Source organism: Petromyzon marinus, chromosome 19 (assembly GCF_048934315.1).
Source record: "Petromyzon marinus isolate PM22_M1 ecotype Great Lakes invasive population chromosome 19, UKy_Petmar_22M1.pri1.0, whole genome shotgun sequence".
Lineage (NCBI taxonomy): Eukaryota > Metazoa > Chordata > Hyperoartia > Petromyzontiformes > Petromyzontidae > Petromyzon > Petromyzon marinus.
Genome location: NC_133685.1, coordinates 649,255 through 669,370, shown reverse-complemented (window position 1 = coordinate 669,370; position 20,116 = coordinate 649,255). Strand labels below are relative to the sequence as shown.

At 50.8% G+C, this 20,116-nt stretch overlaps 1 protein-coding gene across 1 annotated transcript; it reads left to right on the top strand.

Annotated features, from left to right (window-relative positions):
- Positions 1 to 2,655: 2,655 nt before the first annotated feature.
- On the top strand, positions 2,656 to 20,017 carry IDH1 (isocitrate dehydrogenase (NADP(+)) 1). The gene is made up of 9 exons (XM_032957361.2): positions 2,656 to 2,814; positions 10,773 to 10,897; positions 11,998 to 12,289; positions 13,033 to 13,138; positions 13,874 to 14,051; positions 14,822 to 14,973; positions 16,355 to 16,495; positions 18,316 to 18,478; positions 18,861 to 20,017. Exons 2-9 carry the CDS (start codon positions 10,776 to 10,778, stop codon positions 18,961 to 18,963), a joined length of 1,257 nt encoding a protein of 418 aa, XP_032813252.2. The 5' UTR covers positions 2,656 to 2,814; positions 10,773 to 10,775; the 3' UTR covers positions 18,964 to 20,017.
- The last annotated feature ends 99 nt before the right edge of the window (positions 20,018 to 20,116 follow it).

The window sequence follows — 20,116 nt, the reverse complement described above, 5'->3', positions numbered from 1 at the left end:
GGCTTCAAATGTCAACTTCTGATATATTTCGGCGTTCTCTCCATCCAGCCCGGTTATGGGGACCTCTAGATCCACAAACCTGTGGAACAGTCCTCTCCACAATTGACGATGGGAATCATCGTTATGTATGTTGGACTTCTTTCTCACCGTACGTAGCCAGTCGTGCTAAACAGAGGTTATATCCCATCTGTCCCAGATGTTGCCATCTAATTCCTCTCTGTTGTGCAAGTCACTGTGGTGTAACGTGCAGCCACCACGTAAAAGTGGCTCTGGTTGGACTACTCCAAAGGGCATCTCCCAAACGTTAGCGTGCTATGAGTGCCCTTTTCCCAGGAAAGCCTGAGATTGGCCAATTCTGTTGGTGCCATTCTTGTGGGAGGAAACCTGATTACCCGGATACAACCCACCCATACGCGGGAGTGACACCCAGGCCTCCGGTGCAGCTCTTCTGATACTTGGCCCACCACACAGTACACTCCTGCAGAGCTGGGTGTTCCCAGGCTCACTCCCGAGCCCTAACAATGCCCCGTTGATTTTCTGATGTGTACACGTACAGCCCTTTTGTCATCGCGCCACTGCTAGACGAGTGCTTCTCTACACCATGGGGAGGGGGGGGGGGTGACTGGACCATACTGGTCAGTGGGTGGGCGAAGGTGGGGAGCGTAGAACAGTGCAACAGTGGATTTTGCTGCACTGCAGCCCACGCTGCCTCTCGAAACCAGCTGTGCATGGTGGTCGCCCATCCAAACACTATCTTGGCCTCAACTCTGCTGGTCTGATGTGAGACGAGATTGGGCGCATTCCGGGCGATACGGACCGATTAATTTCTGTAGTAAAATGTTGAGGGGCAGCCCTGAAACTATTTGCTCACGCCACTGCAGCTGCTGGAAGAGTTCTCCGCTCGACGGAGTTCTCGGGAGCCCTCTCCACGGTATTTTTTTTTGGTCCACTCTTCCACGCTGGTCGGACGTCTCTGCCATTCTGTTATAAGGCAGTGCTCGTGGGGAAAAGTGGTGTCTTACGTATGATTTATACTGGTAGGAAGCGTAGTGGACTGGAAGCCCAACCGGGATTAATTCACAGGAGGCAGGGGATTAATTGTGTATGTCTGTGGATGTCTGTCCACGTCGGAGGGGTGGGGCTGGGTGGAGAGGGGAGGGTAAGGAGGGGCTGGGTGGGGGGTGGGAGGGGTGGGGCTGGGTGAGGAGGGGCTGGTCACCCCGTGGTGCCCTTATATGGACTGGAAGCCCAACCGGGATTAATTCACAGGAGGCAGGGGATTATACACTGCACTTTCTGGTGCGACCTCTTTTACACTGCAACTTTCTGGCGTCGTTTTATAATTCTGCTCACTTTTCATTTTGCTTTCTTCTGCGCACGACCTTAACAAGTTTGGCTTAAATATCCGTACATAATTACTTCAAAATTTCCTACCAGCCCCCTCCGCAGGAATGTGTTTGTGGCCGTGAAAGTCCCGCAGTTGACTGAGGCTCGGACAGTCGTGGGTGGTTCTCGCCCGGCTTGTTGGTGGTGGGCGTGGCGCGAGGGGCTGTCGGGGAGGGTGATCACGCCACCTTGGCTCCAACTCCTCTTTTCGCTCCCCGCTCCGTTGGCCTCTGCCGGCCAAAGTCCCTCCCCTCCTCCCGCACGCCCCCTCCTTTGTGTGTCCTCGCAATGCAAACACAACGAAAGGCCGCTGTGGTTGTGTGCAGCGAATTCTTCCAAACAGGCGGACCCATTGTGCCATCTTTGCGCAACCGCGTTTTCACCCCGGGCACAGCTAAATACAGTGCGCGCTGTTAATTGCTGTGCCCATTGTATTTTGACGTTCCGTACATTAGCCTGGACAAGATGCGCGTTCATCTTCATAACCATCAGCCATAGTTAATCCACTGCTGGATAGATGCCTCCCCAAGGCGCCGCTTCTCACGATCCTGTGACGCAACAACACTTCCCCTAGCTAGCACCTTGCACACGAGCTGATTTCATCGCTCCATCTCCTCTCGGGCGCGTTGCATTCCTTGTCATCCATTCCCAGGTGTGCATAGTTTGTACAAATGCCTTCATGTTAAAGTGATTGCATCTTACACAGATCCATATCGCACCTCAGTGGCATCGGCTTGTTTACGGTTTGAATAAGGGTTTCAATGCTACCGTCGCCGACAGCTGCGATTCGAGACCGCCATCCAGCAGTGAATAGATCTAGGCTGTCGCCTGGTGAGACGAATGAGTGAAATATTTGAAAACCGACTGAGTCACTGATGCATTCATCAAACGGCGATGAACCCCCAAGTAGTGGGCTTGACTAGGACACGTCGCGAGAATGGATGGTGGCACAATGAAATGAGCTCGCGTGCAGGCGCCGGGTGGATTATCGCATCTCCCAGGGCTCGCGAGAAGCCGCGGCGGCGTGTGGGGAGTTCCTCATCCAGCAGTGGCCGATGGTGGTGATGTCCATCATGCGCCAATTAATGTGACCACCGGCTGACGGAGGGAATTAATAATGAATGGCCGTGACGTCACTAACAGCTGATTGTCACCTCTTGTGGGCGTGGCCAGATCAGCTGGACGGGGCGGCCCATTGGCAGCTGTGATTACGCCAATCGCACGCCATTCGCCAGGAGAGCCTCACGTGCAGGGGGGCCGCGCCCCTCGGCGCGAGGGCTCCTCCTCGTCCCCGGCGCCTTTAACAGAAGGCGGTGCCTCCATCTCCTCTCTCCGCCTCATCCCTTTCAGCCTCGTCCCTCTCACCTCGTCCCTCTCACCTCGTCGTCTGTCTTGCCCCCGTGCCTGCTTGCCGTCACGAGCACCCAGGTGAGGCGACCGTCGCTGATGGATTCGCCGATCGGTGCCGCGGGTTGATTGGTTTCCGCCTGGCCTCGGCTCGAGAGTCGGGTGCAAGGTGCAGCAGCGAAGGGGCTCGGTGCTTGTTGATGTTTTACTTTATGAGTTCTGGTCAAGCTCACTGGAGATTATGCTTCAGCGTTGAGGGTTTTGCACGTATTGTTCAACGTTTTCGAATAAGGGTTATTTGTTTAAGGCGGACAAAGAGATGTCGGGTCAGTCGCGGGGGGAGGCAGTGATGTGTAATCTGGGGTTGGGTGGAGGGGGCTCAGGGTTGCCTCAGGTGTCGTTGTGGGGTCGCTGACCCCCGTTGGTCCCCTGCTGGAGCGACCCCTGTGGCGGGAGGGCAGAGGAATGCGAGCCGCGACGCGGCAGGTGGAGACGGTCAGCGGCTCCCACCTCACCCCAATCTCCCTGGGCAGAGCTACTCCTTGGTGGAGGCATTCAGGGGGTGAGGGCCGAGAGGGGGGGCGAGGGGGGGCCGAGAGGTTTTTATTCGCGAGTCTGCCTCTTCCGGCGTGAGGTTGCAGTTTTTTGTTAGGAGAGGGGGAAGCGGTGAGGGGAGACGTGAGACGAGGTGAGGAAAGACGCCCATCGTCTCCCCGGCCCCAGTCGCGCTCGTTAATGAGGAAGCGGAGATGAGGGGGTTGAGGAGCGGTTTCTGTTGCTAGGACGACGAGACTGTCACGATTAATTGATCAACATTGATCCCCATGTTCAGATATCGCATCGGATAATCGAACATTACAATCGATGTATGCATGTACCAGTTATGCACTTTCAATGCAATTTCCCCCAAAGTGTTACGTTTAGGCTAACGGAGCGAAGGCGACTGCGCCAACGAGACAATTAAAATAGGAACGACTTCAGAGCGCTCGACTCTCCAGCGGAATCGTGACCTCGAAATCGTGGCGGTGAATCGACTCGCGACGTTGACGTCGTAAACTCTCAACACCCCCTGGCGGTCGTGAGTGGCATCCCCGTAGGGGGTCATTGCCGTGACCCCCAGGACCCAGGATTCCGGGATTCCAGGACCCGAGATTCCAGGACCCGAGATTCCATGACCCGAGATTCCAGGACCCGGGATTCCAGGGCCCGGGATTCCAGGACCCGGGATTCCAGGACCCGGGATTCCAGGACCCGGGATTCCAGGACCCGGGATTCCAGGACCCGGGATTCCAGGACCCGGGATTCCAGGACCCGGGATTCCAGGACCCGGGATTCCAGGACCCGGGATTCCAGGACCCGGGATTCCAGGACCCGGGATTCCAGGACCCGGGATTCCAGGACCCGGGATTCCAGGACCCGGGATTCCAGGACCCGGGATTCCAGGACCCGGGTTTCCAGGACCCGGGATTCCAGGACCCGGTCAACGTAGAGAAGTCTACTCGCGGGAGGGTGGGGGCAGTGCCGTATTATCCTCGTAGCAAACGTAGCTACAAAACGTAGCTACATATGTGAAGTTGCTACACATGCAGTAGCTACAGTGAGGGAAAAAAGTATTTGATCCCCTGCTGATTTTGTACGTTTGTCCACTGACAAATAAATGATCAGTCTATAATTTTAATGGTAGGTTTATTTGAACAGTGAGAGACAGAATAACAACAAGAAAATCCAGAAAAACGCATGTCAAAAATGTTATAAATTAATTTGCATTTTAATGAGGGAAATAAGTATTTGACCCCCTCTCAATCAGAAAGATTTCTGGCTCCCAGGTGTCTTTTATACAGGTAATGAGCTGAGATTAGGAGCACACTCTTAAAGGGAGTGCTCCTAATCTCAGCTTGTTACCTGTATAAAAGACACCTGTCCACAGAATCAATCAATCAGATTCCAAACTCTCCACCATGGCCAAGACCAAAGAGCTCTCCAAGGATGTCAGGGACAAGATTGTAGACCTACACAAGGCTGGAATGGGCTACAAGACAATTGCCAAGCAGCTTGGTGAGAAGGTGACAACAGTTGGTGCGATTATTCGCAAATGGAAGAAACACAAAAGAACTGTCAATCTCCCTCGGCCTGGGACTCCATGCAAGATCTCACCTCGTGGAGTTGCAATGACCATGAGAACGGTGAGGAATCAGCCCAGAACTACACGGGAGGATCTTGTCAATGATCTCAAGGCAGCTGGGACCATAGTCACCAAGAAAACAATTGGTAACACACTATGCCGTGAAGGACTGAAATCCTGCAGCGCCCGCAAGGTCCCCCTGCTCAAGAAAGCACATACACATGCCCGTCTGAAGTTTGCCAATGAACATCTGAATGATTCAGAGGACAACTGACTGAAAGTGTTGTGGTCAAATGAGACCAAAATGGAGCTCTTTGACATCAACTCAACTCGCCGTGTTTGGAGGAGGAGGAATGCTGCCTATGACCCCAAGAACACCATCCCCACCGTCAAACATGGAGGTGGAAACATGCTTTGGGGGTGTTTTTCTGCTCAGGGGACAGGACAACTTCACCGCATCAAAGGGACAATGGACAGGGCCATATACCGTCAAATCTTGGGTGCGAACCTCCTTCCCTCAGCCAGGGCATTGAAAATGGGTTGTGGATGGGTATTCCAGCATGACAATGACCCAAAACACACAGCCAAGGCAACAAAGGAGTGGCTCAAGAAGAAGCACATTAAGGTCCTGGAGTGGCCTAACCAGTCTCCAGACCTTGATCTCATAGGAAATCTGTGGAGGGAGCTGAAGGTTCGAGTTGCCAAACGTCAGCCTCGAAACCTTAATGACTTGGAGAAGATCTGCAAAGAGGAGTGGGACCAAATCCCTCCTGAGATGTGTGCAAACCTGATGGCCAACTACAAGAAACGTCATGTGTAGCTGCTGCAGCTACACATGCAGCAGCTACACCTGTAGTAGCTACACATGCAGCTGCTACACCTGTAGTAGCTACACATGCAGCTGCTACACCTGTAGTAGCTACACATGCAGCTGCTACACCTGTAGTAGCTACACATGCAGCTGCTACACGTGTAGTAGCTACACATGTAGTAGCTACACATGTAGTAACTACACATGTAGTAGCTACACATGCAGCTGCTACACGTGTAGCAGCTGCCACGTGTAGCAGCTACCATGTGCAGCAGCAGCTACCACGTGCAACAGCAGCTACCACGTGCAACAGCAGCTAACACGTGCAGCAGCAGCTACCAAGTGCAGCAGCAGCTACGACATGTAGTAGCTACGGGCTTCGCACGTTCAAGGGCCCCGCGCTAAATGCTTTCAAGCTATCAATTCCGGTTCAGTGATTCTGGACTTGCTCTATTACTATAGTACTATACTGCCTTCAACTTTATGAACGACTGGGTGTTTAAGGTTAGCGATTTGTATTATCTGGCTGTATAGCAAATGCAATAAACTCCTTTTAAAAAGTTTTTTAAAACAACGATTTTATTAACAACTTCGTTGAGAACTACGTTAATGATGTGGTGCCTGCTCCCACATCAACGCCGACTTAATTACAGTAATTGATTACTTCCGGAAGTCGTTGACACGGAGCAGGCGCGCCTGAGGCACGTGGCGCCTGCTTCTTGGGCGAGGCGATTTCAGAGTTTAGGGACCGCGGCGTTTTTGACCGACCCCAATAATTTGTTTATTAATTAGCCGTTCATACAAAATGTTAATTGCTTTAAAAGAGCCAATTAATTGATTAATTGACGCCGATTTTGATACGGCAATGCATTGTCTTCGGATCTGAGTACCGTGTGCAAAATTTGGAATTAATTGGACAACAGGAAGTGGTCTACATTTTGATTCCAAGATTTGACCACGACAAACATAGGAGTCAAGTGAAATAAAACAATTACTTCTAGATTTAAAGCTTTCGTGACTGCAAGGATCCATACTCTTTGGTTCTATTCGGTAAAGTCACGTAGGTAAAAAATAAAACAACAAAAATCACGACGTTTCGGCCACAATACAAGCGGCCTTCATCAGGTGAAGGGATCAGGCTGTCTCAAGTACAGCGCTGGAGTAAAACACAGCCACGCTCAGACCGCGACCTTTAAGCTGTGTGCGAGGAAACAAGGTGCCTTGACAAAGGAATTAGCATAAAAATTAGCATTTGCTTGGCCGACTTAGCATAGAGGTGGTGTACATGCGGGTGCACATGCCGGTTGGCGCGGGGGGGGGGGGGGGGGTTTACCTATTGATGGTGGGAAAAGGGAATTTAAGAGCTGTGAAAGTTTGGGGTACCACTACTTGAAAAATATACTGTACCATTGAAAATTAGTTTAATGTTTAGTTCGATTTAGAACCTCTTTCCAATGGTTGCTTAATTTGAAACCATCTTCTCGGTGAAATTGTGTATGTGTTTGTAGATCTGAATTGCCTCGTGAACAAATCTCTGATAAAAACCCGTGGGTTTGCAAAGAACCTTGGTATCGGAGAAAATTATATCGTGATCACCCACAGCGTTGTAACAATGATCAGCTACGGCAGAATAATTCGTTTTGCCGTGTTTCAAATCTGATTTGTGCTCGCGAATTCGGTCAGAGACATATCGCTTTGTCTCCCCGATATAGCAATCACCGCAGGTACAACTCAATGTGTAAACCCCGGGGTACTGTAAGTCAGGAATGACATCCTTCACAGATGGGATCAGATCACGAATTTTGTGTACTGTATTGAACCGGACCTGGATCTTGTGTTTGTTTAGAATTTTGGAAATCTTTTTTAGTAACGCCTGCTATATATGGTAGTGTGATGGTTTTGACCGGAGTATCAAGTGGTTGTTTCTGTATGGAGGGAGAAACAGTTTGGCGGATGGTACGGTCAGAGTATCCATTCCTTTTGAGGGCCAGGTGTACATGTTTTAATTCACTGGTCAGGTGGTGTTGGTCCGAAATGCAATGAGCCCTATGGTATAAAGTTTTGATGAGAGAATTATTTTGGGCTGGGTGGTGGTGGGAATCAGGTTTCAAGTAGGAATCTGTGTGGGTGGGTTTCCTGTAGACAGAATGCCCCAATGAGCCATCAGGTCTCCTCTCAAACAGAACATCTAAGAATGGTAGCTTGCCATCTTTCTCCACTTCCATGGTGAATTTGATGGCGGGATGTCTGGAATTGATGTGGTGTAGGAAAAGGTTCAGAGCTGGGAGGTCATGTGGCCAAATGACGAAAGTGTCATCCACATATCTCTTCCACAGGGAAGGTCTGAGGGTGGAAGTCTGGATGGCGTCCGATTCAAATTTCTCCATGGGATCCCCCTTGTCACTGGTGACAAGGGGGATCCCATGGGGGTACCCTCATTTTGTTTGTAGAAGGAGCCATTCCAAGTAAAGTAGGTATTGTTGAGGCAGTGCTTAACCAGTGCAGGTGTATCGGGGTCTAGTCCATGTTGGACCAAATTTTCAATTATTTCAATGGTATCAGGTACTGGGACCTTGGTGAACAAAGAGACCACATCGAAGCTGACAAGGATATCGTCAGGGGACAGTACAACGTCTTTGACCATAGAGACCAATTGGGCTGAGTTAAGTACTGCTGAGGCGGTCTTGCCAGTGAAAGGCAGCAAGGTATCTGACAGAAAACGGGCTAGTCTATAGGTAGGGGAGTTGATCGTGGATACGATGGGTCGTAGTGGGGTGCCTTCTTTATGAATCTTGGGAAGACCATAGAATATAGGGGGTCTTGCAGCAGAAGGTTTTAGGGAGGGACGTTTAGTTGGGTCGATTAGGGAGGTCGAACTTGTGATGATCTTGTTGGTTTTCATCGCTAGGCTATTGGTAGGGTCATTTTTGATTTTTGAGTAACTTCCATCATTAAGCAGATTCTGGATTTTGTTGTATGAATCTTTATCCATAATTATAGTAGCGTTGCCTTTATTGGCTGAGAGGATGACTATATCACTTCTGTTTTTTTTTAATTCGTGAGTTCAGAGCGTTCATTTTTGCTGATGTTACTAATGGGTTTCTTAGCATTCTTAAGAATAGTGGCTATTTCAGCTCTCGCAACGTCTGCTTGGATGTGTCCTACGCCTTTGAGGGCTACATCGACCTGAGAGATATCATCTACTGGTATGTGTTTTGGGGTGACAGCAAAATTCAGTCTCCTAGCCAGTACTGTTTTCAGATTGTCCAAAATCGGGGTGCTACTCTGGTTAATGACGATTTTGTTAACGTCTAGTTTTGTTATATGTGGAACTGGGTTCTTCTTTGATAGGTGGTTGAATTTAGAAATCAGGTTAGCTTTACATTTGACTGACAGAGAATCAGCAGAAGAAGCAGTCATGTTGTCTACGTGATTCCAATCAGAAGGTGACAATTTTTGTGTTAACATTAAATGAGCTTGTAGGAGAGTCCTGTCTAAAGTATCGAGTTCAAATCGGAGTTGCCTTATCCTCTTTGAGATTAAAGATAGGCTGGCCTTAAACAGAATCTGTTTAGAATTCGGAGAAGATACAGCAGCAGAAGTGAGTGTGAAAGCGATGGGTATTACCTTGTGATCGCGGCATCTTTTGAGGAAGGTCAGCGTCTCGATGAGCTGCGACTTATTGTCCCGTTGTCTTATAAAAGCTCTAACAGATAGGTGAAAGCCCTCCCCATAGAGGTTATCAATTCTAGATTTAAAGCTTTCGTGACTGCAAGGATCCATACTCTTGGTTCTATTCGGTAAAGTCACGTAGGTAAAACAATTACTTTACTATGCAAGTTGTTAAAAATTAGTATTTTAATATTTGTGTTTTTTATTTAGGACCCCTTTATAACATATGCCACAGGACCCCCACTAGCTTAATGCGGCATGGGGGGGGTGGTACCACCTCGCATTGGGGGGAAATTCGAAGTGCTGTAGATGTTGATACACCGTGCACAGCGGCGGTCGCGTGTAACATGTTACCAGTCGATAGCTGTCAACCCATACGGTTTACCGTTTTCAGGTCCATTCGGCGTACAGCCGTTTCAATACGGGCAATTATTTTTATCTGTTTGTGTTTCTCCCTTGTGATGGGACTTTGTAGGATGAACGTTGAGATTTATAAGGGGCACGGGGTGACCAATGAGGTCTGAATTGGTCTGTAATAAGGGAGGGCAGTGATAAGGGATTGACAGGTATGGGCTGTGTGAGTGCAGAGTTGTGCTCTATATATATACACACACGTATGTATATATATGTATATATGAAATTCCAACCAGATATCAAAAAGTCATGTTGACAAGATGACAGCCGTGTGTGTTATTTGGATACATTCTGCCTTCTGTAAAGCAGCCAAGCCAGGCAGCGTGCTCGAATTGATCAGCTGAGGGTCACGCGACTGCTCGCTCAAGGGGTTTCAGATGAAAGGGTCACGTGCGGCTGATGATGGATTTCCTTGGGGAGGGGCTTATTGGGGGGGAGGGTGTGAGGGGAGGATGATGATGGGGAATAATTCTGAGCCATGGCGGGGCAAGGCGCCCAGATGCATGTGTGACCGTGTATTTTTGTGCCTTGCTGACCTTTATAGGTGCTTGCTAACAGCACTCACAGCGCTTACCCCAACAATCTATTGAAGGCTATATGGAGGCGCTGCTCAATTAACCTAAGGGGCCGTCCATAAATGACGTCACGCACCTAGGGGGGGGGGGGTCTGACTATTTGTGACGCCATGTAATGGGGGGGGGGGAGGGGGGGTCAAAAATCGTCCAAAATCACGTGGCGTCATTTATGGACGGCCCCTAATGACCCGAGTTCGATACCCGCTCACGGCCAACAGCAGTGACGATTATCTGTACCAGTCCTGGGCCTCCCCGAGGTCAACTCGACCTCAAATGAGCGCATGGTGCGATGTGTACACGTTGCCGCTCGAGAGACAAAGGCGGCCAGGCGTCGTGCTGGCCACCCACCCCCCTCGTGTGCCATGCCGGCCTTTTTTAGGTGCTGCTCCTCGCTAACAGCACTTGCCCGTGTGAGACTATGGATCTCTTCGTGTCCTGTGTTCAGACCATGTCGCAGAAAATCAAGGCCGGGCCGGTGGTGGAGATGCAGGGTGACGAGATGACGCGAGTCATCTGGGACCTCATCAAGGAGAAGCTCATTCTGCCCTACATCCAGATGGACCTCCACACGTGAGCACCACTTCTCACACACAGCACCCCGTGCTTCACTCCATGCACGCAGTGCCGAGAGCACAGCACCCGGTGTTCATCGTCCAACCACTCGCTGTGCAGCACCTCGTGCTGGGAAATGCAAGCTGCTTTTCGTGTTTAGTTTGTTGTCCTTCCCTCGCATCTCCGATTAGCACATTTGGCTACGTACGGTGCAAAAGACGTTAAAAATACATCATACGTCTCATTAAATATTAGGACAGTTGGCGCCCGACATTTATTCATTGTTTAATGTTCACGTCACTTCATTGGAAACATAATCTGCCCCAGGCGATTTTCACTACGGGAAATTTTATTTTTTTACATTCATTTACGTTCATGCAGTAGTTTGAACTTGTAGACGACAGTAGTTTGTGTGCTGGTTTCTGTTCCTTTCATCGCTGTGCTTAATTGTATTTGTTTTGCTAATGCCATTGTGGTGACCCTGGTCCCTCTTGAAAATGAGACTCATCCGTGAGTTCTCAGCTGGTTAAACAATAATAAACTTAAAAATTTAAACTCTGTGTAAGATATACTTCGTTTATAACCATAGGACTACACCCATTCTAAACCTGTAAAACAGTCTGCATTCAGCAGCTTTCCCCCTATTTCCTCCTGATGACGATCGCTTGTGTTGCTTACTTTACCCATCTGCGTGACTTTACCGAAAGACCTAAAGAACATGAATTCCTGCAGTCACGAAAGCTTTAAGTCAAGATGTATTTAACATGCACTGCTGCAGTACAGTTCATTCTGTGGTGCAAAATTGAGCCCACGTGCGGAGGATTTGGAGATTCCTCCATTTGAAATCATGGCCGCACAAGCAGCTGATATTTGCGAGAGGTGATAAGTGCCACTAACCGCTCACAACCAGGGTTTAGTTTCTAACAGAATATTTTCTGATTCACTTATAGGCTGGAGTAGGCACGTGACTGGTAGCCACACCCGTAAGTTAGATTGTGTACTGTATTTGCTATGGGGGGGGGGGGGGGGCGTTCAGAAACATATGTTCCGGACAGACCAGGCTTAAATTAAGCCCTATTAAAAACCGTCCTCGCGAACATCGTCCGTGCCGACGGCAGGTACGACCTGGGCATGGAAAACCGCGATGCCACGGGCGACCAGGTGACGGTGGACGCGGCCGAGGCCATTAAGCGCTACAATGTGGGCATCAAGTGCGCCACCATCACGCCGGACGAGAAGCGCGTGGAGGAGTTCAACCTCAAGACCATGTGGAAGTCGCCCAACGGCACCATCCGTAATATCCTGGGCGGCACCGTCTTCCGCGAGGCCATCATCTGCTCCAACATCCCTCGCCTCGTCACCGGCTGGGTCAAGCCCATCGTCATTGGCCGCCATGCTTACGGAGACCAGGTGCGCGCTCGTGAACGGTGACACGTGCGGTGACTATGGGGCACCGTCCCTGCTTAACAGGGGCCTCCGTGTGAAGGGACGGCGACTGGGCCGAGGACTATCACAGCCGAGTGATTTTCAGGTTGCATTGTACAGTAATATGTGTGTCAGGCCTTTTATAAAATCCCCAGGAATGTTCCCATTCTCATAAAAGCTCGGAAGTTAAGCGGTTCTTTGCCAAACTACTGCTGGATGAGGGCTTCCCCATGCTATGCGGGTCATTTTGGTTATTTGTCCGTTTTTCACGTTGGTCAGTGTGGGCTGGTGATGGCGGAGAGCACAGACGTTGGAGCATAGAAGTACAGTGCGACAGAGGATTTTTCTGCACTGCGCTCTACTATCCAGCACGTAGCACCGCAGCCCTGTAACCAGCTGACGTGCTCGGTGGTCACCCGCCTAAGCACTGTCCTAGCTCAGTCCTATCTGAAACGATCGGAGTCATTCCAGGTGATATGGTCACAGGCGGTTATTGTACCCGTGAGTATAGAATCTCGTTCATTTGTCAAGTGGACCTAGGGACGTGCCAAGTGAACCTAGGGTGCTGTCCTGTTTTAAAATTTGTCACGTGTTCTGCTTATCGGCCTCACGGTCCCGCGGCCACTGATCCCGGCGTGGGCGTGGTCAGGGAAGGCAGCCGGTGTCGGACGACGCTTAGAGGTGTCCCCCTCTGCGCTAACGCCACTGCTGTACTTCTGTCCCCGTAGTACAAAGCCACCGACTTCGTGGTGCCGGGCCCTGGCAAGGTGGACATCACCTTTACCCCCAAAAATGGAGGAGTGCCGGTCACCTACACCGTGCACGAGTTCAAAGGTCAGCCGAGCTGCGACCGTCCACTCCGAAACCGAGACACTTGCTGATGCAATGCTTTTTCCACTCTGTCCCTAAACTTTGAACATTTCCGCGAAGACCATTTAACGATTATAAAGTATTAAAGCTTTCGTGACTGCATAAAAGTAGTCATTGGTTTTTTCGGTACATACGTGACTTTACGGAAAAACCCAATGAGTACCATTAACGATTGACAGATGTCACCATGGCAACAGGCATTGCTGGACGCGTGAAGATGACTGCACGAGCAGCACGGTCTCCTGCTTTTTCACAAATCTGCGTGCATCGCAGTCTCGCTTGTGAGGACGGCCGTCGTCGCTGCCACCCATGGCAGTGGCCACACTTCCGCAGTAGCGGTTATTCACGTTCAACTTGGAGATCACGTCGGGCTAAAGTGCAGTGTTGGCAATTCAGATAACTTTTCGCTCGATCTAACAACTTTTCTGGTTCACCCCGCACCTCCAATTAGCATGGTTGGCTACGTATGGTGCGAAAGAAGTTCAACATACATGCAACAAAATTCTCAAAGTGACAAATAGTGATTTCCTGGGATGTGGACCCTAATCTGCCTTTGGGCCGATTCCATGTTTTTGTAACGCATCTTGTGTCGGATTATTGAGTTTCTTACTTTGTGGATTGCACAGCGACGTTCATGATGACTTGAGAATGTGCATCTCGTAACGTGGAGCGACTTTCCGCTTCGACTTCGATCTGCAGACGGTGGCGGAGTGACGATGGGAATGTTCAACACCGACGCCTCCATCGCCGACTTTGCGCGCAGCTCCCTCCAGATGGGGCTGGACAAGGGCTGGCCTCTCTACCTGAGCACCAAGAACACCATCCTCAAGAAATACGACGGGCGCTTCAAGGACATCTTCCAGGACATCTACGAAAAGTGAGAGGCTCGTGGCGTGAAGGGGGTGTTGTAGGAGGCTGGCCGGCTCGGGTCCACAATGAGATGCTGGGTTCGAATCCAGGTTTCAGACATCCATGGATAGACCGAGTTCTCAAGTGTGTGGTGACTTTGGTTCCAGCCCAGTTAACAATGGCTTCATTTAAAAATATAAATATCTTTTCCAGGATAATGTATTTTATTTATCCATGTTCGACAAGAAATTAAATCATGCATTTAGTACTAAAGATATATTTCTCTCATTATAAAGTACAAGAGAAAATCAGATTTATAACTATTTAAAATAATGTAATTTATTTAAACATGGGAGCCATTGTGTCACGGGATTGTGAAGCATGGGGACAACCTGGCTATGCCTTCATCCACCAGGGAATTGATCATGGTGGATGATAATGATGATGATGAAGTTTATAGGGCATTGCCTTTGTTGACAATCACCCGGGAAGTCGGAGCGTCTCTCCCTGCCGTGCCGAGCGCGCCTCCGCCCAAGGCAGTACAGCAAGTTTATTCATTTCCATCTATACATGGGGATTGAAGTGTTACCTCCATCGCATGTGTGGGCTTTCCTCGGGTACTTTGGTTTCTTCCAACATGTATGAATAACTCATTCATGGAGTTGGCCAAACATCCAAATATAAGGCCACAGAGCTTGGGCAATTGTTTCCGCCAATTCTGGCTGATTCGAGAGAGAGAGAATGAGAAATTGAGAGTGAATGAAAAACTGCATGTAACAAATGTGCATATGTGTCCAGGGACTACAAAGCCAAGTATGAAGCAAAGAACATTTGGTACGAGCATCGGCTCATCGACGACATGGTGGCCTACGCCATGAAGTCGGAAGGCGGTTTCGTGTGGGCGTGCAAGAACTACGACGGCGACGTGCAGTCCGACTCCATCGCCCAAGGTACCATTGCACGCCCCGCCGCGCGTGTCCACATTCGAATGGGCGGGCGGGCAAGCGAATGGGCGGGGGAGCGAGCGGGCGGGCGAATGGGTGGGTGGGCGGGCGGGCGAATGGGTGGGTGGGCGGGCGAATGGGTGGGCGGGCGGGCGGGCAAATGGGTGGGTGGGCGGGCGGGCGAATGGGTGGGCGGGCGAATGGGTGGGTGGGCGAATGGGTGGGTGGGTGGGCGGGCGGGCGAATGGGTGGGTGGGTGGGTGGGTGGGCGGGCGGGCGAATGGATGGGTGGGTGGGTGGGCGGGCGGGCGAATGGATGGGTGGGTGGGTGGGCGGGCGGGCGAATGGGTGGGTGGGTGGGCGGGCGGGCAAATGGGTGGGTGGGTGGGTGGGCGGGCGGGCGAATGGGTGGGTGGGTGGGCGGGCGGGCGAATGGGTGGGTGGGTGGGCGGGCGGGCGAATGGGTGGGTGGGTGGGCGGGCGGGCGAATGGGTGGGTGGGTGGGCGGGCGGGCGAATTGGTGGGTGGGTGGGCGGGCGGGCGAATTGGTGGGTGGGTGGGCGGGCGGGCGAATTGGTGGGTGGGTGGGCGGGCAGGCGAATTGGTGGGTGGGTGGGCGGGCGAATTGGTGGGTGGGTGGGCGGGCGAATTGGTGGGTGGGTGGGCGGGCGGGCGAATTGGTGGGTGGGTGGGCGGGCGGGCGAATTGGTGGGTGGGTGGGCGGGCGGGCGAATTGGTGGGTGGGTGGGCGGGCGGGCGAATTGGCGGGCGGGTGGGCGGGCGGGCGAATTGGCGGGCGGGTGGGCGGGCGGGCGAATTGGCGGGCGGGTGGGCGGGCGGGCGAACGGGCGGGCGAACGGGCGGGCGGGCGAACGGGCGGGCGGGCGAACGGGCGGGCGGGCGAACGGGCGGGCGGGCGAACGGGCGGGCGGGCGGGCGGGCGGGCCGGCAAGCGACCGGGCGGGCGGGCGAGCGAACGGGCGGGCGGGCGGGCGAGCGAACGGGCGGGCGGGCGAACGAGCGGGCGGGTGTGCGAACGGGCGGGCGGGCGGGCGGGCAGGCGACTTGAGTATTGTTGCGACCTGCGGTACGGTGGTTGAGCACGGTGGGGATGAGACGAAACAGTCGAGAATCTGGTAAAGAGTCCTCAACATGGGTGGAGGAATCAACGAATGAAGTTAACGTTCACGGGAGTAGTAACGATGGTAGTGGCAATGGAAGAGTGGTAAGGAGTCGACCGACCACCGATAATGAAACTGCCACATCTAAACGACGTGTCATATAGAGTGAGCTGAAAGCCGTACGGGTGTGACCTACGGGCGCGACGTGCGAGCGCGACGTGCAAGTGTGATGTGCGTGACGTGGCCGTGCGGTGGGCTCCCCGCAGGCTACGGCTCGCTGGGCATGATGACCAGCGTGCTGTTGTGCCCTGATGGAAAGACGGTGGAGGCAGAGGCGGCGCATGGCACCGTCACACGCCACTACCGCATGTACCAGCAGGGCAAGGAGACGTCCACCAACCCCATCGGTAACGCTGCGTCACACGGGGTGGTTCACTACGCACTACTCGCACGGGTTACAAGGGTAGTTATTTTACTATGGTGAATAGAAATTTAGGAAAGATTTTCATATTTATTCTTGACTTGAAATATCATCTAACTGTTTTAGTCGACTTACACCAACAAATCTGGTGGAGCGGTGGCACACTGGGTAGCGCACCACCCTACGAACCTGGCAATGAGTTCAATTCCCGGCTGTCGCTAACATCAGTAACGAGCGATATCTGAACTGGCCCTAAGCCCCTCCCTCCACCCTTCTCCATTCCGCGAGTGACCAGCGTGGCGACGCACTCTCAAAAAACCCCACGACCTGCCTGGCCTGCGGATGCCATCAGCTAGCAGTGGATTGACACACTGGGCTGCACACTCGAGGCCGACCGAAATTTGGTTTCGGTTTTGGCGCCGAAAGTTGGCAAATGGCCTCTTTCGGCATAGTTTTGGTTTTGGCCGAAAGTAAATTTTTTTACTTTTGGTATTGGCCAAAAGTAAATTTTAAATTTTCGATCTGGTTTCGGTTTCGGCCGAAACTGACATTGACTTTCGGTCGTCATTCGTCAACCGAAGATCTATTTTTAGAATATAACGCTCGTGCTACGTCTATCACTCTGCCTATCGGCCGGCCAGTTAGGCAATCCTATGCGATAGGCTGCAAACACACACACACACACATACACACACGTACACACACGTACACACACACGTACACACACACACGTACACACACGTACACACAAACACACACACGTACACACACGTACACACACAAACACACACACACGTACACACACACGTACACAAACACACACACGTACACACACAAACACAAACACGTCAGCGGCAGCAGCTTGGAAACGAGGTCAGAGCCGCAACCGTGGTCTGCTAATGTAGATACGACCGGTCAACAGACGGCAGCCTGTCTGGCTGAATGCGGAAAAAACTGTTGTTTCTTAACTACAACATTCGTTTGTGTGGATATAATTACTAAGTAAGTAACACCTAAAGATTTGATATTTAGCGACTCTTACTGCAGGCCCTGAATCATTAGTTCCAGATTTATTTTTAATTAAAGTAGCATTGTATAATGACATATTTCATAAATCTTGTGTTCGGTAACTTCAGTTATATTCCTTTCTGTTTGTGTCTCGGCCGAAAGTGTCGTTAAAATTTCAGTTTCGCCTTTGGTTTCGGCCGAAAGTACATTTTTTACTTTCGGTTTCTGGTTTCGGTTTCAGCCGAAACCAGAAATTCAGTTTCCGTCGGCCTCTACTGCACACATTACACACATGTAATGTGTGTAATGTAACTGTTTAATAATCCACACCCAATGAATCACAACACCATTTCAGTTGTAGTATGTATCGTGTATATGCTTTGAGGGCCATGCAAATATAGGCGCTTAATGTGATGTTACAAACACAAATGTTGATCCTTTGTTATTCTGTTGATGCTTATTTACCGAGGAAAACCTCCCTGAGTCTCAAGACTGCCAGGTGGTTGCAGTCAGGAGTGATATTGCTGATGTGTTTAATCCCAATTGAGTAGTTCGCAGGTAAATTATTCATCATTGGGATCTTTGGCCAATACAAGTTATGTTGTTTATTTTAGTTATGGGACAAAACCACACAGCACAGAGGGAGAACATATAAACCCTACAAAGTAATATGCTTGAATCTGGTATAGAACCAAGATCCTTCTCGCTGTGAGGCACACCCATTACCACTGCCACCCACCCAGCTGTAATTGACCAACGGCAGAACCGCTTCCACCCCACCCCTCCCTCCGGACTTAGCATCGGTGTTTGCGTGGACGCGGGGGCTGGCTCACCGGGCCAAGCTGGACAACAATGTGGAGCTGACTCACTTCTGCTCGGCGCTGGAGGCCGTGTGCGTAGAGACCATTGAGGCCGGATTCATGACCAAGGACCTGGCAGCTTGCATCAAGGGACTTCCCAAGTAAGGCTCCTTTCACGTCACTCGGCAGTGGATAGATCATGGCCGAAGATGATGTCGATATGCACATTGCGATCATTGAATTAAAGGCTCTCTATAACAATAGATTCTTATGTGTTACAGGATATAGGTTTTGTACAATATTGTGGTGTTTTATTGCCCCATTGTGAAGGTGCTCTTGCCACTAACATTAAATCTAAATTATATTGCATTGGAGACCTATTAACCTTGACTCATAGATGTACAGAGATCCAGACCCAGACTCCTTGCCCCTCTTCTCTCTGCCTTTAACAGACTGCCTCTTTCTCTCTAAACAATAATTGCTTCGTTTCTGTGAAACATCTTGAGCTGCGGTCACAGAGACCCCCCGCATTGCGTTGTGCAGCGTGAAACAGGGCGACTACCTGGAGACATATGCATTCATGGACAAGCTGGCCGACAACCTCAAGATCAAGCTCTCCGCAGACTCCCTCCCCCACAAGCTGTGAGATCCTCACCACCTTCCAGCCAGCCAACCCGCCTGCCAGTCCAGCCACTGCACATCTGATCCGCCTCGCCCAGCCCGCCAGGGGCATTTGCGAGCCAAGTACACCGCACGGCACCTCCTCCCACTGACCCCCAGGTAGCGGTTAAACAGCCGAGCAGGTGAGATTCTTTACCGCGCTCGTTTGAATGAGTTGCCACGGCAGGTGAAATGCCCAGCGCGGCAGGTGACGGTGGAGTGACCTCTGCTGGGTTATCACTGGCCACCGGGAGTTGATGCCGAATAACCTCGAATGACACCAGACTTCGACCATGTCAATGTGGAGTGCACACAACACGTGTACTGTGTACTACGTGTAGGGTGGCTGTTACATGTGTTACACTTTAACTGGGAACATTGGTAACCGTTCGTATGACACTTGGTGTGCCGTCTTTTTCTGGTCGAGGTGAAATCTCCCACATCCACAAAATGGAAGGAATCCTTTTGTCTTTGCAGTCGACCTCTACCTCTGTACAGGTTAAGCAGAATGATGTATGCATTACTGTTAATATTTCTGTTTGCTCCAAAGACTGAATTTTTCTTAAACATTATGCTTGTGCAGATTTTCACTGCTCAATCCCCTGTGCCTTGTGGTTCGGATGAGGCAAGGGCAGCTGTGTGGTTAATAAACAACCGGAATGCCTACTGAAGAATTACAAATATCAGTAACTGTGTAGTCATTGACTAAGGTTCATGGTAACCTGTGTGCTCAAGGTTTGTGCACAAGTTGAACGGTTAAGCATTTTGCAAATGCTTAATTTCAGAATTCTTCATGCGTGGCCTGTGACAGTCTCACGTGACAAGGCCTTGTCATAGAAAGGCTTTTCACGAGTCATTTTTATACGCTGTGAACTCGGAAGGATTTTTTTAGCGATGAGTTGTATGGACTACTGTGATTCAAATTGCTGTCAATGCAAACAACACTGCTGTTGGCCAGTTTACCCGTGTGGTTGTACTTTGGAGTAATTTTCGGAACACGCAGCATTGGTTTAACTAATAAAACCACAGTCAACACCTGCCTTTCTGATGTAGTGGCCATTTATTGCCAGTAGCACCCCACCCATCTCATCCATACTTCATTCAACTATCACACTGCAGGTTACAACACTGCTGTCTGC

Excerpts from the sequence above, each read along its gene's own strand:
- IDH1 (XM_032957361.2), top strand. The coding sequence starts at position 10,776 with ATGTCGCAGAAAATCAAGGCCGGGCCGGTGGTGGAGATGCAGGGTGAC. Across the intron at positions 14,052-14,821 it reads TTCCAGGACATCTACGAAAA|GGACTACAAAGCCAAGTATG; the intron begins GTGAGAGGCTCG and ends ATATGTGTCCAG. Across the intron at positions 16,496-18,315 it reads GACGTCCACCAACCCCATCG|CATCGGTGTTTGCGTGGACG; the intron begins GTAACGCTGCGT and ends CTCCGGACTTAG.